Consider the following 24,077-nt stretch of genomic DNA (forward strand, 5'->3'; position numbering starts at 1 on the left):
AGAAAGTTTTGTGATCTGTATGGTGTTGCTGGGTCTGTTTGCGTGCATAATAGCACTTAAGTACATTCTGCACATTAGAAAGAATGGAGCAGATCAGTCCTTCAATATTTTAGCTCCCTAGGAGAGAAGGCAACGAGACATCACCTAGGATAAGTGATTGTCCAAACGTCACCTGGGGTAGAAATAGCTAATATTGAAAAAAAAAGAAAAAAAAAAAAAAGAAAAATGGGAAATAAACAGACAAAAACCGTCTTAGGACAAGTGGAAGCAGCAGATATCATACAGGAAAGATGTGGGAAGACAGTCAGAAGTCAGATTAGAAGGGTAAGAGAAAAATTGGGAATTTCAGAAGCACTTATGTTCAGTACAGAATGGGAAAAACTGAGTAAAGAACGAGGTGGAATTATCAAAGACAATGGGTGGGAAGAAATCATACACTGTATGATAGAGGTCTCAAAAACAGCTAAAGAGGAGAATTGGAAGTATGATCCAGACACTTCCAAATGGATTATGGGGAAGGGAAAAAGTTGTGACATAATCCCACCACCTTACCTAGATCCAAAAGCCCAATCATTTGTACCATCTGGAGGAGCAGAAGGAGGAAAACAATTTCCAGCCTTGTATCCCAATCTTGGTGGGGTAGGAGGATGGGTATGTTCACACTGTGGACAACAAAATCCAGATTGGAGAAATGATTGCCTAGTCTGTGGTACACCTAGACATGGCGCTGTACTTGCCCCTGTTAGGGTAGTACCAAGACCCTTTAGGGAACCTGGTGCTGACGGGGTAATGGGAACTAGATATCACCAGACCCGACAGTATTTTCCTTGGTCCCCTGCTGAAGGTATGTCCCTCCTGCATAATGCGCCTGATCCCACTCAATATCCCATCCGATTTGCACAATACATACAACAAATCATGCAGACTCATGCTGGGGTCTGGGCGGACGGGGAAGAATTATGTAGAATGAAAATGTCCCCCGGACTTTTTCAGGAATTATTGACACACCTACAGCCCAATAGACCAGTGGCAGAAGGGGGTGCCTTACAGACAGAAGCATCAGGTACCCAGTTCACAGAGGCATTAATAATTTTCATGAGAGAAAAACAGAGGGAAAGGGGATCTACGGGTGTGATTATGCAGAAATTTGGGCAAAGTATTGAAGAATATAGTCAAGAATTAGAAAATAGCTTTAGGGATGAAGGATTGGATTTGACTGATGCTTCAGTAAGGAGACTTTTTACAAAACAATTAATAGAGGGGCTAGATCCGAAAATCAGAGAAAAATTTAAATCCTCTACTCCAGATTGGAGAACAATTGAACAACCAAATATTGTGAAACAACGATGTTTAGGAATAGTCATGGATATGAGAGAGAATCGTAAGCCTGTTAGAATAGCACAAGCTAATACAGGAGGAAGAGTGAGACACAACTTTCCTTGCCACTACTGTAAAAAGCCAGGTCATTTCCAAAGAGAGTGCAGGAAGAAGTTGGCAGATATAAAGTCAGGCAAATTTGTTCCCAGAAATAACCCTCCCCAAACGGACAACCAGCAGAAATCTACCATCATAGATGGTCCCATACCAGATTCAGATTGACTCGATGTGTTACAAACTTCCCTACCAGCTAGAAGACCTATGATACAGGTGAATGTGGGGGGGAGAGAGATTCCATTTTTGATAGATACAGGTGCAACTTCCTCAATTTTGAATCAAGATTTTCTTCCGAATCCGGAAGATATTTCAGAACAAACAACTTTTGCTGAGGGTTATGATGGGGTAATTCGAACACTGCCATATACTGTGCCCCTAGAGGTCTCATTAGGACCTAAATGTTTTGCATCCAGATTTTTGTATGCCAGAGGTGCCCCAACATGTTTGTTAGGAACTGATGTCCTAAAGAAATTAGAAGCTAACATCAATTTTAGGGAAGATGGCACAGTTATACTGACTATCCCTGATGATGCAGAAACATTAGAACAATATGTTAGAATTCAGGCTTTTGAGGATTATGCTGAAGAAAAAGAGTACACCACAGATCTAGACCTCTCAATGGTCCCAGAAACACTGTGGGCACAGGGTGACACCGATGTGGGACTATTGCATATCTCTCCTGTAAAACTATCTGTGCAACCAGGAACTGTTCTCCCACAGCTCAGACAATACCCTGTGAGTGCCCAGCAGGAACTAGCGATTACAAAACAGATAGAGGGATATAAAGAGAAAGGAGTTTTGGTAGAGATAAAATCACCTGCTAACACTCCTCTGTATCCAGTCAAAAAGAGAACTCTTGATAAGAGTTCTATGCCCAAATATCGTATGGTACATGATTTAAGAGAAATAAACAAAGTTCTAGATCCAATCACCCCAGTTGTACCCAATCCTCATACGTTACTATCACAGATACCAGCCAGTTCTCAAGTATTTACTGTAATAGATCTTTCAAATGCATTTTTCTCGGTTCCTTTACACCAAGATAGTTGGCATTTGTTTGCATTTACATTTAAGGGCAAACAGTTGGCGTGGACACGCCTTCCACAGGGAATGATACACTCCCCTACTCTTTATTCAAATGCCCTACAAACAGTCCTTCAGAGGTTTGAACCCGAACCACAGGTAGTAATTTTGCAGTATGTGGATGACCTACTACTTTGCTGCCCAGATCTAGAAACTGCAGAAAGGTCCACTGTGAGTTTACTATGTTTTTTAGAAAAAGAAGGGTGTAAAGTGAATAGACAAAAGCTACAAGTTTGTCAGACCAAAGTGGTCTTTCTAGGTCATTGCATTTCTCAAGGTAAAAAGCATCTTACACCACAAAGAACTGAAGCAATAAGACAGATGAATGAGCCTAGAAATCATAAACAGCTACGAGCATTTTTAGGAATAGTGTCTCATTGTAGACAATGGATTATACATGCCAGTCAACTAATGCAACCACTGTATGACTGTGTAAAAAGTGAACCTTATTTGTTGACAAAAGAAGGTCAGATTTCGTTCCAACAATTAAAAGATGCCCTTGTTTCAGCTCCAGCGTTAGGGCTACCAGACTACACCAAACCGTTTCAGCTTATGGCTGCAGAAGTTGATTCCCATGCTACAGGAGTTCTTACCCAGAAGCATGCAGGGAAACAAAGACCAATTGCATATCTTTCAGCAAGGTTAGATCCCGTAGCTAGAGCAGCGCCAACCTGTGTACGTGTAGTTGTTGCTGTCTCACTATTGTTGGACAAAGCATCAGAAATTGTCCTAGAGTATCCACTCACAGTTCAAACTACACATGATGTTTATGGGATATTAAACCAGGTCCAACCAAAACACATTTCCATGGCCAGACATTTGCGGCTACAGTGTTCTTTGTTGCTCCCCTCTACTATCACATTTGCTAGGCTTCAGACTCTCAATATAGCTACACTGCTACCTCTCGAGTCTGAAGGGGGGAATAAGGACACTGATCCACACGCAAATTTTTTCCCTACAGACACACATGATTGTACAGAGCTCATTTTACAAGAAACGGTAGGCTTACCCAATGTATCCGAAACACCACTTCAAAATCCAGATTTAGAGCTGTTTATAGATGGTAGTAGGTTTGCAGATGACACAGGTAACTTCCATACAGGGTATACAGTTGTGTCAGAATCTGAAACTCTCAAAGCAGAACCACTTCCACCGAAACAGTCTGCACAAGAAGCAGAACTAACAGCATTGATTGAAGCTCTTAAAATAGCTGAGAACCAGACAGCTAATATATACACTGATTCTAGGTATGCACATGGTATTGTGTTTGATTTTGGAGTAATCTGGAGAGCTAGAGGTTACATGACAGCGTCAGGACAACCTGTAAAACATGCTTCTCTGATCAAACAGATCTTAGAGGCTGCACAAGAAACAAAAGAAGTAGCAGTAATCAAGGTAGCTGCACATGTGAGACTCGACACTAGGGAATCTAGGGGAAATGATAGGGCTGATAAAGCAGCCAAAGCAGCAGCTGTCAAACCCTTACAACAGGTTCATACTGTAAACCCCACAGAAAATACTGAAGATAGACTGAGACAAGCACAGGAAGATGCAGGAGAAGAGGAGAGGGACAGGTGGAAAAAGGAAGGGGCAGAAGAACAAGCGGGAATTTGGAAGAAAGATGGACTAATATGTCTACCTAGAGCCTGGTATCCGATTGTAGTTGGTGGACTGCACCACCCTACTCATGTGTCTGCAAATGCAATGACACTACTGGCAAAGCAAGTCTGGTTGGCTCCAGGTTTTGGCAACTATGCAAGAGACTATTGTGCTGCATGCGCTATATGCCTGGCACATAATCCCGGACAGACAACAAAGACCCCTATGAAGCACCACGTCCGACCTCTCTACCCGTTTCAGCGATTACAAATAGACTTTATCCAGCTGCCAAAAAGTAATGGGTATGAGTATGTGTTGGTATGTGTGGACATGTTCTCGGGGTGGCCAGAGGCCTATCCAGTTCGGAAGGCTTCAGCTAAAAACACTGCTGTAAAGCTAGTTGCCGAACTGATACCCCGTTACGGTCTCCCTGAAGTGATCGAGTCAGATAGGGGTACTCATTTCACTGGAGAAATATTTCAAAATGTACTGAAAATGTTGGGTGTTGAAAGTCAGTTACACACTCCGTACCATCCTCAAAGTTCTGGTAAGGTGGAACGCATGAATGGAACTTTAAAATTAAAAATACAGAAAGCCATGGCTGAAACAGGAAAGCCTTGGACAGAATGCCTTCCACTGGCCCTTTACTCAATACGCAATACCCCAAGGGGTAAGACTAAACTGTCTCCATATGAAATTTTGTTTGGCAGGACTGCCAATTTAGGATGTTATTTTCCACAGCAACTTGTGTTAAATACAGGTCCTTCTCAAAAAATTAGCATATAGTGTTAAATTTCATTATTTACCATAATGTAATGATTACAATTAAACTTTCATATATTATAGATTCATTATCCACCAACTGAAATTTGTCAGGTCTTTTATTGTTTTAATACTGATGATTTTGGCATACAACTCCTGATAACCCAAAAAACCTGTCTCAATAAATTAGCATATCAAGAAAAGGTTCTCTAAACGACCTATTACCCTAATCTTCTGAATCAACTAATTAACTCTAAACACATGCAAAAGATACCTGAGGCTTTTATAAACTCCCTGCCTGGTTCATTACTCAAAACCCCCATCATGGGTAAGACTAGCGACCTGACAGATGTCAAGAAGGCCATCATTGACACCTTCAAGCAAGAGGGTAAGACCCAGAAAGAAATTTCTCAACAAATAGGCTGTTCCCAGAGTGCTGTATCAAGGCACCTCAATGGTAAGTCTGTTGGAAGGAAACAATGTGGCAGAAAACGCTGTACAACGAGAAGAGGAGACCGGACCCTGAGGAAGATTGTGGAGAAGGACCGATTCCAGACCTTGGGGAACCTGAGGAAGCAGTGGACTGAGTCTGGTGTGGAAACATCCAGAGCCACCGTGCACAGGCGTGTGCAGGAAATGGGCTACAGGTGCCGCATTCCCCAGGTAAAGCCACTTTTGAGCTACAGAGAAGCAGCACTGGACTGTTGCTAAGTGGTCCCAAGTACTTTTTTCTGATGAAAGCAAATTTTGCATGTCATTCGGAAATCAAGGTGCCAGAGTCTGGAGGAAGACTGGGGAGAAGGAAATGCCAAAATGCCTGAAGTCCAGTGTCAAGTACCCACGGTCAGTGATGGTGTGGGGTGCCATGTCAGCTGCTGGTGTTGGTCCACTGTGTTTCATCAAGGGCAGGGTCAATGCAGCTAGCTATCAGGAGATTTTGGAGCACTTCATGCTTCCATCGGCTGAAATGCTTTATGGAGATGAAGATTTCATTTTTCAGCACGACATGGCACCTGCTCACAGTGCCAAAACCACTGGTAAATGGTTTACTGACCATGGTATTACTGTGCTCAATTGGCCTGCCAACTCTCCTGACCTGAACCCCATAGAGAATCTGTGGGATATTGTGAAGAGAAAGTTGAGAGACGCAAGACCCAACACTCTGGATGAGCTTAAGGCCGCTATTGAAGCATCCTGGGCCTCCATAACATCTCAGCAGTGTCACAGGCTGATTGCCTCCATGCCACGCCGCATTGAAGCAGTCATTTCTGCCAAAGGATTCCCGACCAAGTATTGAGTGCATAACTGAACATTATTATTTGTTGGTTTTTTTGTTTGTTATTAAAAAACACTTTTATTTGATTGGATGGGTGAAATATGCTAATTTATTGAGACAGGTTTTTTGGGTTATCAGGAGTTGTATGCCAAAATCATCAGTATTAAAACAATAAAAGACCTGACAAATTTCAGTTGGTGGATAATGAATCTATAATATATGAAAGTTTAATTGTAATCATTACATTATGGTAAATAATGAAATTTAACGCTATATGCTAATTTTTTGAGAAGGACCTGTATTGAGTCATTGACTTCTTATGTGCAAAATCTTCAGAAACAATTAACTAAGGTGCATGCACAAGTTTTTGCTTCCCTTCCAGATCCTGACAACACAGAAGGAAGTCACAAGTTGGAACCAGGTGATCAAGTCTATGTAAAAAGACACACCAGAAAGGCTCTAGAACCAAGGTTTGACGGACCCTTCCAAGTCCTGTTGACAACACCTACATCAGTCAAGCTTGAAGGAAAGGCATCATGGATACATGCAAGCCATTGCAAGAAAAGCAGTATAAACTCATGATATTGATGTTAATAATGATAACCTCAACGGAGGCGTGGGATAGACTGAATTCTCTAGCCCCTTTGAACAATAGATTCGTACAACATCATAGAAAATTAGTACATGACTTGTTAAACAATACACAAACCCTGACAGATTGTTGGATCTGTACCCATTCGCCGGTATCAGCCACAAGTATACCTTTTCTAGCAGTTCCCGTATTAGCAGAAGAAATATTCGCTTGGCCTAATTGTTCAGACAACCTGGCCAACAACCAAATTGGTAATGCTAGGCTGTGGAATACTACAATCGCCATACCAATTGTGGGATGGGTAGAATTTCCTTGGTGGCAGGGTAATCTCTCAGGGAGTAACACACATCTACAATATTTAGCATTTAGGGGAGGAAAATGGGTACCTAGAAATAAGACTGGATTAACTAATTTAGGACAGGTCCCCACAGAAAATCTACAGCTTAGTTTCAGTACAACCGTCCCCCCCTCTGATGCTTTCAAACCTGTAGTATTGGAAAGATACATACATAATAGAAAATGGAAACATTCTAAATTGTTCCCCCAAGGTGATGCAAACAGTTGTACAAGTAAGCTGGGGAACCTGGTTTGTAATAAATCCGATGAGTATATCAAAGGAATGCCTGTATGTGGGAATCCCGCAGCCGGGTACTGTAGCCCCTTGGGACAAAAACCCTCTTGGTGTATGCTTCAGAATGTATCTAGATTTGTGGACTTGGCTCACAGATTGGTATTGCAGCACTCAGCTCTATGGGATCTGCCTGAAGGTACATTTTGGATATGCGGAGAAGGAGCATATAAATGGCTTCCCGTAGGTATAAAGGGTACTTGTACATTAGGACGCCTAACCCCGGCTACATTCATAATTTCAAATAAACAAGTGAATATGCAAGCCGTGCCCAAGCACACACTGTATAAAAGAGCTGCAGATAACTCACCACGTCCCTCGGGGAGGCCACATATAGTACAATTGGGAATTCCTAACAAAATTGCTAGTACCATTTTTATTTATCCTATGTTAACACAGATGTGGGATAAATTAGTTAGAGCCACGGATTATCTAGATGATCAGATCTGGGATATATTGGATATACTAAACACTAGTATAGCTGTACAGAATCAGCTTATAATAGTCACTAACCAACATACCCTGGTATTGGATTACCTAACTGCCTCACAAGGGGGTATGTGTCAAATCATCGGACCCACCTGCTGTCATTATATAGACCCGAATAGTACTATGAGTATGACATTCAAATTAAAGGACGTACAACGACTCAGAGATCAGTATGACAAAGACAATGACCAGAATAAGGATAGCTGGTGGTCAGATACCTTTTCTTTTCTTAACCCAGCCAACTGGTTCAGAGGAATCGGTGGGTGGGTTGCTGGGATTATGCAGAGCATAATACATATAGTTATGATTATTGTAGTCATATACGTACTATTCCAGATTGTGCTCAAGAGTATCTCAGTATGCACAGATAAACTTTGTGTAATAGATGCAAGAGTATAAAGTTTTTTTTCCTTCTTCTCTTATGTTATCCTTTGCTAATACTGATTATTGCGCTTATTTTGCTATCCCTTTGTAATATCTGTACTTATTGCAAAACAAAGAAAAGGTTGCGAGAGTTAAACGGAAGAATTAATACTAGATTTGATTCTCTTATTGAATACAAGCATGTACATGTGTAATACCAAATAAAGGCTTTGTCTTTGGCCCTGTGGTAATAAAATAAATAAAAGAAAATGTCAAAGGGGGGAATTGTGGAGATCAGACTGAACTAAAGGAATCCATCTTGTCTTCTTCCTGAGAAATCTCGCTTACAACAAGATACATTTCTGCTGACTTGACATTTCCTTTTATGGAAGTAATCATGTGTGCATTCCTTCTTTCAATAGCAGCCTTTATTCACCTTCCAGATGATGTAACTTTCTACTGATAAAGACTGGTATAGATTGTTTATGTAAGAGATAGTGAAATATGAGCGCTTGTGCGTATGTCTGTAAAAGAATAATTCTTTTCTATATAAAGGAAGGGCAAAGCCCAGAGAGAGAGATGTGCTCCTGGGCTTCCCCTGTATATGATCACACAATACCTTGTTTGCGTGTCATTTACTCAGGATCCCTACCTCTAGTAAGCCAGGGACTGAGAAGGACTTAACACTACAAAAGTTATAGGTGTAGTAGAGCTTAGATTTTGCAGTCAAAAGTACCTACAGCTAGAAAAGTGTAGATACAAATCAGATTTTAAAGAGATAAATTATTCCATTAAATCATTTTGCTTTTAATGTTAAAAATGGTGTCTTTAATGTGTCCTTTATAGCCTCTAACACCTAAAGACAGTTTTGGCGTTGAAATTATTTTTAACTTCCTATGACTAGCCATTTCATAATTAAGTTTCTTTCCTACAACCACTTCTATAGCACTGGACAGAACACAACGTTAGATGTGATAAACACAAGTTTGATCAATGTTGTCATTTCTAGAACACGTCAGCCCAAGAGAAGGAGTCTAACTAGTGAGCAAGAGGTGCAGGCTATCAAACGGCGGTCTATCCGGTTGTACAGTTATTTTGAACAATGATGCCGCTTGCTCAGCCACTGTTGGCAGCCTGTCAGCTTCAGGCAACTCATTTAAAAGATTCAGGATTAGAAGTCAGGATCACAGACTTTATGTAAGTTCAGCTACACTGCTGGCTGAGAGATCATGCCACATTAAGTTGAAATACAATTTTACAAGAGAAAATCGACTAAAAGATAAAAATGATGCATGGGTTGGAGAGCAGATATGATTGGAATCAAACTGGGATGCAGGTCTATTATCCAAGGTCTCCTTTCTTCTCCTAATGTACCGCATTCACGGTTTCTGGTATGTGTAGATACCAGATACTGGATGCTACTTTCTTAATCTCCATCATATTGTTTTGTGAAATACTTACCCTATAGAAACCCAACACAAAGTCTCCAATTTACATAAACTGCCTAAATCTGCAGCGTTGCAGTCTCTATTGATAATATCATATGTGTAGTGCCAGCATCTGCCATTAAAAATATACTCCTTTATTTCTCACTGTATAAATTTTGTTTTGGGTGCAGGCCACGGGAAGTGTTACTGTGGAAACTGTTACTGTGAGGCTGGTTGGCATGGAGATAAATGTGAATTCCAGTGTGACATCAGCCCATGGGAGATTAAGAAGAGATGCGCATCTCCAGATGGCAAAATCTGCAGCAACAGAGGTGTGTCATTATTAATGAACTTCACATCTGTATGTCTTTCAATTAGTCTTACACAATAATCACATCTGTTTTTTTCCTAGTCTATAAATAAGCCCCAAAACAATTTGAACAGCTCTTGTACATGAGAAGACTATAAGTGCTGCTAATGTATCATTCTGTTAATTCTATGATTCAGATTGTTGATAAACACATGGCTTATTTACCATTTATTAGGTCTGGAAGTATTTCTATTCTTACTTAAGGTTGAAGGTTTTACAGTTTCAATTATTCAATAGAAAAACAGCTTTCCTCTCAAAGTTACCAGTATATGAGTCCATAAATTGGTTGCTGATGGAGGAGCATGTGATTAGACTTGTCCCATCAGCCTCCTTCAGTAGAAAAACAGCTTTCCTCACAAAGTAACCAGTATGTCTGGACATAAATTGGTTGCTGATGGAGGCGCATGTAACCAGACCTGTCCCATCAGCCTCCTTCAGTAGAAAAATAGCTTTCCCCCCAAAAGTAACCAGTATGCCTGTACATGAATTGGCTGCTGATCGAGCAGCATGTGACCAGAAACTGTTCCATCAGCCTTCTTCAGTAGAAAAACAGCTTTCACCGCACAGTAATTAGTACGTATGTCCATAAATTGGTTGCTGATAGAGGAGCATGTAACCAGACCTGTCCCATCAGCCTCCTTCAGTAGAAAAACAGCTTTCCCCCCAAAGAAATCAGTACGTCTGTACATAAATTGGTTGCTGATCAAGAAGCATGTGACAAGACCTGTCCCATCAGCCTCCTTCAATAGATAAACAGCTTTCCTCACAAAGTAACCAGTATGTCTGGACATAAATTGGTTGCTGATGGAGGCGCATGTAACAAGACCTGTCCCATCAGCCTCCTTCAGTAGAAAAATAGCTTCCCCCCAAAAGTAACCAGTATGCCTGTACATAAATTGGCTGCTGATGGAGCAGCATGTGACCAGAAACTGTTCCATCAGCCTCCTTCAGTAGAAAAACAGCTTTTACCGCACAGTAATCAGTACGTTTGTCCATAATTTGGTTGCTGATGGAGGAGCATGTAACCAGACCTGTCCCATCAGCCTCCTTCAGTAGAAAAACAGCTTTTACTGCACAGTAATCAGTACGTCTGTCCATAACTTGGTTGCTGATGGAGGAGCATGTAACCAGACCTGTCCCATCAGCCTCCTTCAGTAGAAAAACAGCTTTTCCCCAAAGAAATCAGTATGTCTGTCCATAAATTGGTTGCTGATCGAGGAGAATCTGACAAGACCTGTCACATCAGCCTCCATCAATAGAAAATAACCACACCAAAGAGAGAAAAAGAGAGCAAAAGAAGTCCCAAAATAAAATAAAATCCAATTTATTCTAGAATAATACAATACAGATAAAAATATTAATAATCAGTGGAAGATAAAGCAAGATAGTACATGTTCTAGGTGCAAAGTACTGGGTCCAACAGAATTCTAGTGGGGGGCAAGGAATAGAAAATAGCAGCAATTCAAAATAATATATAAACATAAAGTGCAAGTGCTACCCAACATTGGGTGTTCCCATATAGTTATAAATCAAAAAAGAACACACCATCTAAATTCCAGCTTCTTAACCCATGCAAAAAACAAAAATTGATATGTGCACAAGCCTTGGGCCTGTCTTACTGGGTCCTCAGGTGGCGAATATGGGTAAGGATGGTACTCGGCATTTTTCAAATTGATCTTTGTTCCCTTAACATGACATACACACTTTTTTGAGGTGGTCTTCCATGACTTCCTATTCTGTTGGCTTTGTGCACATATCAATTTTTGTTTTTTTGCACGTGTTAAGAAGCTGGACTTTAGATGGTGTGTGCTTTTTTTTTATTTATAACTATATGGGAACATCCAATGTTGGGTAGCACTTGCTCTTTATATTTATACTAGCTATTGAACTCGTTCTACGCCTGGGTGGCGAGCATTTATATTGGTATATGGTCTCCATCCTGGTATGTGCTGCTCCATCCTGCGCCCCCATCCTGTCATGTGCTGCTCCATCCTGCGTCCCCATCCTGCCATGTGCTGCTCCCATCCTGCGTCCCCATCCTGTCATGTGCTGCTCCCATCCTGCGTCCCCATCCTGTCATGCGCTGCTCCCATCCTGCGACCCCATCCTGTCATGTGCTGCTCCATCCTGCACCCCCATCCTGTCATGTGCTGCTCCATCCTGCGTCTCTATCCTGTCATGTGCTGCACCCATCCTGTGTCCCCATCCTGTCATGTGCTGCTCCCATCCTGCGTCCCCATCCTGTCATGTGCTGCTCCCATCCTGCGTCCCCATCCTGTCATGTGCTGCTCCCATCCTGCGTCCCCATCCTGTCATGCGCTGCTCCCATCCTGCGTCCCCATCCTGTCATGTGCTGCTCCATCCTGCGTCCCCATCCTGTCATGCGCTGCTCCCATCCTGCGTCCCAATCCTGTCATGCGCTGCTCCCATCCTGCTTCCCCATCCTCTCATGTGCTGCTCCCATCCTGCGTCCCCATCCTGTCATGTGCTGCTCCATCCTGCATCCCCATCCTGTCATGTGCTGCTCCCATCCTGCATCCCCATCCTGTCATGTGCTGCTCCATCCTGCGTCCCCATCCTGTCATGCACTGCTCCCATCCTGCATCCCCATCCTGTCATGCGCTGCTCCCATCCTGCATCCCCATCCTGTCATGTGCTGCTCCCATCCTGCGTCCCCATCCTGTCATGTGCTGCTCCATCCTGTGTCCCCATCCTGTCATGCGCTGCTCCCATCCTGCGTCCCCATCCTGTCATGTGCTGCACCTATCCTGCGCCCCCATCCTGGTATGTGCTGCTCCCATCCTGCGTCCCCAGCCTGTCATGTGCTGCTCCCATCCTGCGTCCCCATCCTGTCATGTGCTGCTCCCATCCTGCGTCCCCATCCTGTCATGTGCTGCTCCCATCCTGCGTCCCCATCCTGTCATGCGCTGCTCCCATCCTGCCCCCCTTTTCTGTCATGTGCTGCTCCCATCCTGCATCCCCATCCTGTCATGTGCGGCTCCCATCCTGCGTTCCCATCCTGTCATGCGCTGCTCCCATCCTGCATCCCCATCCTGTCATGTGCTGCTCCCATCCTGTGTCCCTATCCTGTCATGTGCTGCTCCATCCTGCGTCCCCATCCTGTCATGTGCTGCTCCCATCCTGCGTCCCCATCCTGTCATGCACTGCTCCCATCCTGCGTCCCCATCCTGTCATGTGCTGCTCCCATCCTGCGTCCCCATCCTGTCATGTGCTGCTCCCATCCTGCGTCCTCATCCTGTCATGTGCTGCTCCCATCCTGCGTCCCCATCCTGTCATGTGCTGCTCCCATCCTGCGCCCCCATTCTGACATGGGCTGCTCCCATCCTGCCACACTCAGCTCTGCTACATCTGCCACACTCTGCTCTACTACATCTGCCACACTCTGCTCTGCTACTTCTGCCACACTCAGCTCTGCTACATCTGCCACACTCAGCTCTGCTACATCTGCCACACTCAGCCCTGCTACATCTGCCACATTCTGCTCTGCTACATCTGCCACACTCAGCTCTGCTACATCTGCCACATTCTGCTCTGCTACATCTGTCACACTCTGCTCTGCCACATTCAGCTCTGCTACATCTGCCACACTCAGCTCTGCTACATCTGCCACATTCAGCTCTGCTACATCTGCCACATTCTGCTCTGCTACATCTGCCACATTCTGCTCTGCTACATCTGCCACACTCTGCTCTGCTACATCTGCCACACTCTGCTTTGCTACATCTGCCACACTCTGCTCTGACCCGCTGGGCCCCACTGCCTCTGACCCGCTCGGCCCCGCTGCCTCTGACCCGCTCGGCCCCGCTGCCTCTGACCCGTTCGGCCCCGCTGCCTCTGACCCGCTCGGCCCCGCTGCCTCTGACCCGCTCGGCCCCGCTGCCTCTGACCCACTCGGCACCGAGTGCTGGGGGGCCTGAGCAGGCGGGGACACCGGCGCGCTGTGGGGGTCAGGTGCCGGTATCGCCGCCAGCTCAGGCCCCCCAGCACTCACTATATTCACCTGTCCTCTGTTCCACCGCTGCGCGCCGCCATCTTCCCGGTCCTCTGGCTGTGACTGGTCAGTCAGAGGGCGGCGCTGGCATGCATTAAGCGCGTCATCGCGCCCTCTGAACTGAAGGTCACAGGCCGAGGACTGGGAAGATGGCGGCGTGCAGCGGTGGAACGGGGCCAGGTGAATATAGCTCATATTTACCCTCCTGGTGGTCCCTGCTTCTCTGTTGGAGATCGCGGTGTGCGTTCAGTGTTAACGCATACCGCGATCTCCTGGGAGCGTCACTCTGTGAGGCCCAGACTGCGCCGGCGCTTGCGCAGTCTATAAAGGCTTCGGACAGAGTGACGCTCCCAGCGTTATATTATAGATATTATTTTGAATTGCTGCTATTTTCTATTTTTTGCCACCTTCACTAGAATTCTGTTGGACCCAGTACTTTACACCTAGGACATGTATTATCTTCCTTTATCTTCCACTGATTATTACTATTTTTATCTGTATTGTATTATTCTTGAATAAATTGGATTTTATTTTATTTTGGGACTTTTTGTGCTCTCTTTTTCTCTCTTTGGTGTGGTTATATTATTTGAGAGTGTCCTCGGCTACTATAGCCCCCCTTATTGGTGTATTGAGGGTATAATGGATTGAAAACATGTTTTCTGATTGAAGGATTATATCTATCCTTCAGCAGAAAAGCAGCTTTCCCATGTGAGGTGTTTTACGATTGGAAGAGACAGATGGACTGGTCACAGGCTACTCCACCAGCAGCCATTGTATGGACAGAAGTTCTGGTGAGTTTGTGAGGAAAGCTGCACTAACAAGAACAAACAAGCAAACTCCTTTACGTAATTTTGTAAAAAACTTTGCCTTATCTTACTAATTTAATACAACATGATATAACAAGTTAAATTATGAGAGTAATAGGTTAAAGGGAAGTTAACATCCGAAAATCATCTATTGTTTAAATCAAGTTTTTGTGTTGCATGTGTTTTTTTTTAAATGTTGTCATTTTTATTCATATCACAGTCTTTATTGTAGAAAACCTAAATTGAAATTGTAATTTTTAAAAAACCTTTGGGGACAATCCTAGTGCAATAGGATTTTATTCAAGTAACAATATGTAAAATAAAACGGTACTGCTCACCTAATGTCGTTGTGTGACTCACAACACTAGTAGCGTTTCATCTTAGAGGTTTTCCAGCTGTTGCATCTCCACAGATAATCGGAGATTGCTGGTTGTACAGTGGGTAAAGAAAGTATTCAGACCCCTTTAAAATTTTCACTCTTTATTTCATTGCAGCTATTTGGTAACTTCAAAAAAGTTCATTTTTTCTTGTTAATGTACACTCTGCTCCCCATCTTGACTGAAAAAAAACAGAAATGTAGTAATTTTTGGAAATGTATTAAAAAATAAAAACAAATATCACATGGTCATAAGTATTCAGACCCTTTGCTCAGTATAGAGTAGAAGCACCCTTTTGAGCTAGTACAGCCATAAGTCTTCTTGGGAATGATGCAAGTTTTTCACACCTGGATTTTAGGACCCTCTGCCATTTTTCCTTGAAGATCCTCTCCACTTTCATCATGTTGGATGGTGAACATTGGTGGACAGACATTTTTAGGTCTCTCCAGAGCTGTTCAATTGGGTTTTATGTCAGGGCTGTGGCTGGGCCAGTCAAGAATGGTCACAGAGTTGTTCTGAGGCCACTCCTTTGTTATTTTAGCTGTGTGCTCAGGGTCATTGTATTGTTGGAAGGTGAACCTTCAGCCAAGTCTGAGGTCCAGAGCACTCTGGAAGAGGTTTTCATCCAGGATATCTCTGTACTTGGCCGCATTCATGTTTCTTTCAATGGCAACCAGTCATCCTGATCCTGCAACTGAAAAACACCCCCATAGCATGATACTGCCACCACCATGTTTCACTGTTGGGATATTATTGGGCAGGTGATGAGCAGTGTCTGGTTTTTGTCCACACATACCGCTTAGAATTATTACCAAAAAGGTCTATCTTCACCTCATGAGACCAAAGAATCTTATTTCTTATAGTCTGGGAGTAGAGTTGAGCGACTTTTACTTTTTTCGGATCGAGTTGGGTTTCGCGAAACCCAACTTTGTCAAAAGTCGGGTCGGGTGAAATCGGCCGATTATTGTGAAAAGTCAGGGGCCGACTGAAACACGAAACCCAATGCAAGTCAATGGGGAATTAAAGTCGGCAGTGAGTGGAGGACAGGAAAACACCTACAGTGCCCATTTTAATGCCAAAAACATCAATTCTTATTACTTCAGCTGGACAATCTTAATTTACATTATAATAAAAGTTAGGCATTGAAAACTGGGGGTCATTTGGCTAAAGTTGTGGGGGGGTTGGGCTGGCTCAAGATTTTCGTGGGCCCAGGAAATGCGGAATACGTCATGGCGGTGGAGCAGGGAGAGGAAAGTATTTCAACTTTGCAAGTGCTGTGATCCTGAGCAAGCAGGGGGGGCCCACTCGTTGGCACTGGCACAGGGCCCCTCATAGTACGGCGGTGTGTTTGACGGCAGGTGGTGCCTCCCACTGGCAGAGACAATTTTGCGTACTATGAGGGGCCCTGTGCCAGTGAAGTTGCCAACGAGTATGCCCCCCACCTGATGAAGGAACCTGCACTTTCATCTGCACCTTCCTCTTTGTCCCCGTGTAAGTTGGTATAGTATGCTGGAAGGGGAACCTGACTTTCAGCAGGGTCAGATTCTGGCTGTGTAGAGTGCAAGGGGAATGTAGTGGTCTGGGTCAATGTACCAGCAGACTCATCTAGCAGTGGCTGGGCAATGGGCAGGATGAGGAGGAAACACAGATATAGGCCCAAATAATAAAGTAGGCTAAATGCAGTTCAAAATTGGTAACAGGACTAAACAGGCGGCATTGCTTTGTTCAGTGGAGGAAAACTGTAATGAGTGGCAGAGACAGTTAGTAGGCCCAAATAATATAATAGGCTAAATGCAGTTCAAAATTGGTAACAGGACTAAACAGGCGGCATTGCTTTGCCCAGTGTCGGAAAATTGTAATGAGTAGCAGACTAAGTTTGTAGGCCCAAATAATAAAGTGGGCTAAATGTCTGCCAAAAAATTGTTCATAAATAAACCGGTGGCATAGCTAGGTACAGGGGTGGGCTCCTCTGCTGAGTAGCAGACAGTGGTAGTAGGCGCAAAGTATTAACTGGTCTAAATAGAGACCAGGGCCCCTGTATATTTTAGCTATCATCTATCTTTTCAACAAATTTTTATTGGCAGTGCCATTGAAGGATTTAACAGCACAGACTACACAGTGGTGGAGCAGGGAGAGGTAAGTATTACAAGTGGTAGAGCACTGTTCGAGCTGGGGGAATACTCTCTCGTGGGCGGCGGTACTGGCACAGGGCCCCTTATATTATGACGGTGTGTCTGACGTTGGTTGTGCACCACCACCATCAGAGACACTTCATTGTACTATGAGGGACCCTGTGCCAGTGCCGTCGCCCAAGAGTGGGCCCACCCACCTGTCCAGGCAAACAGTACTCGCACGGGTGCTTGCGCCAAGTGGTGACCACGGCCCTGTGGGGAGATGTCAGCCCATTTAGGGAGGTATAAAAATGGCTTATGGTGGACATTCAGCAGCTGCAAATGGAGGAATTGGAGGTCAGTAAGAGGAGGCCAAAAGCAAGACATTTTTCAGGCAAGCTACGTGTCAGCAGGGGAAGGTGGGGCAAAATAATTTGAAATCCATGATTGGTTCATTTTAATGAAGGTTAGATCACGGTATGTGTAAAGAGCTCCATGGAGCAACCTGTAGTGTCACCTGACGCATCCTTCACTTTTGGTTTGGGTGAAGGACACAAGGAAACGTCTTGTTCCTGACCGGGAGCATCCACTGATGACTCGCTGCTTTTATATTTGGAACTTTCTGAAGAGGAGGCGAAAGAGTTAGAGGCTGAGACAGCAAGGAAAGCCACATTTTTTTCCTGCTGCTCCGGCTTTAAAAGCTGTTTTCCTACTCCCAGATAAGGGAGCCTTTGAGGCCTTGGGTAGCCAGACGATGACACTGGCTCAACACCTCCAGCCTTAGGTGCTATTGTGCTTTTGCCACTACCACCAGATGCACCACCACCACCATCAGTACCAGCTGGCAACCACTGCCCACGGGCTCTTCCACCAGACTTCCTCATTTTTTGGAAAATCTAACCAAAATAACAAGCGTTATATGGTACTGTAAAACAAAGTCGAAGGTGTATATAAACTTGTTGAGAATTTAAATCTCCCTTTTTTGGGGGAGACTGAACCAAAACTCAGGCCCAGTGTATAAAACAACACAATGTAAGTGGCAGAAAGTGGCTGGCTGATATACTACAAACTAACAGGACTGCAGCATATCCACTTTGTGAGAATTTGAATCTCACTTTTTTGGGGGAGACTGAACCAAAACTCAGGCCCAGTGTATAAAACAACACAATGTAAGTGGCAGAAAGTGGCTGGAAGATATATGAAAAAATACAAGGACTGTAGTACAATTTCAATCTCCCTACAATGATCTCAGGAAAGGTATGGCAGCAATAAAAAGGACTGCTGCAGTCTGGGGGTTAATCTTCCCTCCCTAACTATATCCCTTCTTCTGATGAAGCTGCAGCAACCTCTCCCTATGCTAAGATCGGCAGAAGTAAGTAAGAAGTAAGATGGCGGCCGGCGTGCACGCCCCTTTATAGCCCTTGTGACGCCGCAGAAAGCAAGCCAATCACTGTCGTGCCCTTCTCTAAGATGGTGGGGACCGACACCTATGTCATCACGCTGCCCACACTCTGCGTCCTCCTTCATTGGCTGAAAAATGGCGCTGAAAGCATCATACGAAACGCGACTTTTGCACGCAGATCGCCGACCTCATGGCCGATCCCACACTAGGATCAGGTCGGGTTTCATGAAACCCGACTTTGCCGAAAGTTGGCGATTTTTTAATTTATCCGATCCGTTTCGCTCAACCCTATCTGGGAGTCCTTCATGTGTTTTTAGCAAGCTCTATGCGGGTGTTCATATGTCTTGCACTGAGGAGAGGCTTCTGTCGAGCCACTCTGCCATAAAGGCCTAACTGGTGGAGGGATGCAGTGATAGTTGACTTTGTGGAACTTTCTCCCATCTCCCTACTGCATCTCTGAAGCTCAGCCACAGTGTGTTCTTGGAGTTCTTCTTGCTCAGTTTGGCTGGACGGCCAGGTCTAGGAACACTTCTGGTGGTTCCAAACTTCTTTTATTTAAGGATTATGGAGACCACTGTGCTCTTAGGAACCTTGAGTACTGCAGAAATGCTTTTGTAACCTTGGCCAGTTCTGTGCCTTGCCACAATTCTGTCTCTGAGCTCCTCGGCCAGTTCTTTTGACCTCATGATTCTCATTTTTTCTGACATGCACTGTGAGCTGTGAGGTCTTATATAGACAGGTATGTGCCTTTCCAAATCATGTCCTATCAGTTTAATTGAACACTTTGAGATCATTAACAAGTTCCCCCATGTAGTTTTAGGCTGATCTCTCACCTTCCTCATGATCAAGGATTCCCCACGAAGTGAGATTTTTCATGGAGCCCCAGATCGATATCGATTGACAGTCATTTTATATTTCTTCCATTTTCTTACTATTGCTCCAACAGTTGTCTCCTTCTCACCCAGTGTCTTATGTATGATTTTCAAGCCCATTCAAGCTTTGTGCAGGTCTATGATCTTGTCCCTGACATCCTTATAAAGCCCTTTGGTCTTGACCATGTTGTAGAGGTTAGAGTTTGACTGATTAAGTCAGTCTGTGGACAGGAGTCTTTTATAAAGGTAACAATGTAAGACAGCTGTCTTTAATGCAGGTAATGAGTTGATTAGGAGCATCTAACTGGTCTGTAGGAGTCAGAACTCTTAATAGTTGGTTAGGGATCAAATACCTATTTCTCACTGCTAAATACAAATAAATTTATATAATTTATGCAATGTGATTTTCTGGATTTTATTTCTGAAATTCTATCTCTCAATGTTAAAATTAACCTACCCTTAAAATTATAGACTGTTCATGTCCTTATCAGTGGACAAACCTACAAAATCAGCAAGGGATCAAATACTTATTTCCCACACTGTAAGGGTACCGTCACACACTGCCATTTCGATCGCTACGACGGTACGATTCGTGACGTTCCAGCGATATCGTTACGATATCGCTGTGTCTGACACGCAGCAGCGATCAGGGATCCTGCTGAGAATCGTACGTCGTAGCAGATCGTTTAGAACTTTCTTTCGTCGCTGGATCCCCCGCTGGCATCGCTAGATCGGTGTGTGTGACACCGATCTAGCGATGCGTTCGCTTGTAACCAGGGTAAACATCGGGTTACTAAGCGCAGGGCCGCGCTTAGTAACCTGATGTTTACCCTGGTTACAAGTGTAAAACTAAAAAAAAACAAACAGCACATACTTACATTCTGGTGTCCGTCAGGTCCCTTGCCGTCTGCTTCCCGCACTCAGTGACTGCCGGCCGTAAAGTGAAAGCAGACGTCACCGCTGTGCTGTGCTTTCACTTTCACTTTACGGCCGGCAGTCAGTGAGTGCGGGAAGCAGACGGCAAGGGTCCTGACGGACAGCGGAATCTAAGTATGTGCTGTTTTTTTTTTTTTTACGCTGGTAACCAGGGTAAACATCGGGTTACTAAGCGCGGTCCTGCGCTTAGTAACCCGATATTTACCCTGGTTACCCGGGTACCTCGGCATCGTTGGTCGCTGGAGAGCTGTCTGTGTGACAGCTCCCCAGCGACCACACTACGATTTACCTACGATCACGGCCAGGTCATATCGCTGGTAAATTTACGTAGGTAAATCGTATAGTGTGACGGTACCCTAAGACCCATTGAGAATTTGTGGCAAGCCTTGAAAATTACTCTTCAAATTAGATACATTTAAGTTTGTTGATATAACGTGAAAAAATGTAGAAAAGTTCATGGGATATGAATACCTTTTCAATTTACTGTATATACACAGCCTATGCTATGCTATGTTGTGCTCAGAAGTTTACATACCCCGGCAGAATTTTTGCTTTCTTGGCCATTTTTCAGAGAATATGAATGATAACACCATAACCTTTTCTCCACTCATGTTTAGTGGTTGGGTGAAGCCATTAATTGTCAAACTACTGTGTTTTTTCTTTGTAAATCATAATGACAACCCAAAACATCCAAATGACCCTCATCAAAAGTTTACATACCCCATTTCTTAATACCGTATATTGACCCCCTAACATCAATGACAGCTTGAAGTCTTTTGTGGTAATTTTGGATGAGGTTATTTTTTCAGATTGTAAAGCTGCCCACTCTTCTTGGCAAAAAGCCTCCAGCTCCTGTAAATTCCTGTCCTGTGTAGCATGAACTGCGCGCTTGAGATCTCCCCAGAGTGACTCAATGATATTGAGGTCAGGAAACTGAGATGGCCACCCCAGAACCTTCACTTTGTTCTGCTGTAGCCAATGACAGGTCAACTTAGCCTTGCGTTTTGGATCATTGTCATGTTGGAACGTCCAAGTAGGTCCCATGCACAGCTTCTGGGATGATGAGTGCAAATTTGCCTCCATTATTTGCTGATAACGTGCTGCATTCATCTTTCCTTTCACTTTGACCAAGTTTCCTGTGCCTTTGTAGCTCATACAATCCCAAAACATCAGCGATCCACCTCCGTGCTTTACAGTAGGAATGGTGTTCCTTTCATCATAGGCCTTGTTGACCTCTCTCCAAATGTAATGTTTATGGTTGTGGCCAAAAAGTTCAATCACTCCAAATTACCTTGTTGCAGACGTTTTGAGGCTTGTCTCTGTGCTGTTTTGCATATTGTAGGTGAGATACTTTGTGCCATTTGTGCAGTAATGGCTTTCTTCTGGCGACTTGACCAAGCAGCCAATTTTTCTCCAAATTACTCCTTATTGTGCATCTTGAAACAGCCACACCACTAGTTTTCAAAGAGTTCTCTTTCAGCTGATGTTATTTGTGGGTTTCCCAAACAATTTTCCTGGCAGTTGTGGACGACATTTTTGTTGGCCTACCTGATCATGGTTTTATTTTTAGAGAGCCCCTGATTTTCCATTTGTTAATCACAGTTTGAATGCTGCTGACTGGCATTATCAATTCCTTGGATTTTTTTTGTATCTCTTTCCAGTTTTGTACACTTCAACTACCTTTTCCCGTAGATCCATTGACAATTCGTTTGCTTTCCCCATGACTCACAATCCATCAACATCAGTTACTGGATGAAAGATGCAAGAGTCTGTCTGGATTCCAGAAACTCACTCAGCTTTTATGCACAAACACTGATTACAAGCAAACAGGTCACAGGTGAGGATGTTACCTTTAGTAGCAATTCAAATCCATTTGTGTCAACTTCTGTGCATGTTATCAGGCCAAAATCACCAGGGTATGTGAACTTTAATCAGGGTCATTTGGATGTTTTTGGTTTTCATTATGTCAGAGTTAGAGCCAAAAGTCATCTGAGTGTGCTCTGATTCTCTCAAATGAGAGAATCACAGCACAGGTTCAGTGAAGACTGAGAACTTAGTTTCTTCATTTTCTCCATTGACTCTGTGGGATTACATCATCCAATGTTTCACTAGCAGCCATAGACTTGTATGGGTGTGTGTGAGCCAAATCTCTCAGCCACTCGCAGCATGCTGCAATTGCTTTCTCATTACGAGTAATCTCAGATCTGAACTGCCCCATAATATAACATTGGTCCAAGAGCTATGCGATAAATAATCAGTGTGAGTGAGCCTTTACACAGTACACTGCAGCGGCACAAGTACAAGATTAGATCTCCGCACAGGAACATTTTTATTTAAAACATCCAATTGTGAAACTTCTTTTTATTCCAAAACCTATTGATAAAAATGTTAACCCTTGTAATCTAAATCAGTAGTGTGTACTAATGATGTTACAATCCAGTAACTGTTTAGTGAAGGATGTGACAGTGTGGATTTACTTTAAAGCATGAGGTCTCTCTATAACATGCAAGATCTTTTGCCTTCAAATCAGAAGTTCAGACCTGACTTTTGCTAGAAATAAGTATATAGAAACTCATCAGTCTGTGGCTGCCACCCTCAGAGTGTCTGGGATGCAGTTACTGACAGCTCGGCCGCCCAATCTAGTATAGGGGTGTGCTGCAGCTGTCAGTACTTTTGATTGACAGCTTGGCCATCTAATCTGGTACAGGGGCTTGCTGAGCTGTCAATGTTTTGATTGACAGGTCGACTATCCAACGGGAGACTGTGAGGCATCAGCTGTCTCCATGTTTTCAGTATTCCAGTTAATTGCCAGGCTTCTTAACCAAGCTATGTCTCCCAGAACTCTGTCAGACATGCATTCAGCTTGTGAGGTTTGTTCTCCTTTGACTTGAGTTCTGTATGGTTGATCTGTTGCCTGACCTTAGTTCTGTTTAACCCCTTTAGATCTGATCCATTATCCTCCTGGTAGTCTCACCTCGGAACGTTACCTGACTATGCTTTTGTCCCTTCCTTCAGTTTATGAGGTACCCTCCTGGCTTCTGACCTTGTACTCCTTGACCACTCTGACTCATGGCTTGGCCATGAGAAGTGACTAGCGTCACACTAAGATTGTAAAGGGAACAATCCATTTAAACCACTTGCCTAATGTTGTGAAGATCACCATTGAGCTGCCAAAGCAACATTTATCCATTGAAGCATTGACTCAACAAGACTTATGGTATACTTTTAGTCCTGGTATTTATGAGATGGATCTGACTTCTTTTTCCAGCATTTTACAGTTTCTCAAGTAGAGGCCAACTGCTTGATTTGATTGACCTTGATTCGAGAAAAACAGCCGCACTCAAAGTTTTGATTTTCAAATGCATATCATATGCAAACATTTATTGAAGACACTACAGTGAAAATATAAGCATGTTGAGGTAACGTTTTGACCCCGTGATGGGTCTTTTTCACACCTCGCTTAAGGATGAATGGTAAAGAAAAGAAGAAACTGCAGCACGAAATTATCATAAGTAGGCTCCTGGGGAGAGCTATAAGC

The 24,077-nt window shown here is 43.7% G+C and overlaps 1 protein-coding gene across 1 annotated transcript in view; it reads left to right on the forward strand.

Annotated features, from left to right (window-relative positions):
- The window catches only part of ITGBL1 (integrin subunit beta like 1), an 829,798-nt gene that overhangs the window by 257,991 nt on the left and 547,730 nt on the right, over positions 1–24,077 (forward strand). The window contains exon 5 of the mRNA XM_069757981.1: positions 9,845–9,985. Coding sequence (XP_069614082.1) covers positions 9,845–9,985 — 141 coding nt within the window. The remainder of the gene's footprint in view (positions 1–9,844; positions 9,986–24,077) is intronic.

Source organism: Ranitomeya imitator, chromosome 3 (genome assembly GCF_032444005.1).
Source record: "Ranitomeya imitator isolate aRanImi1 chromosome 3, aRanImi1.pri, whole genome shotgun sequence".
Lineage (NCBI taxonomy): Eukaryota > Metazoa > Chordata > Amphibia > Anura > Dendrobatidae > Ranitomeya > Ranitomeya imitator.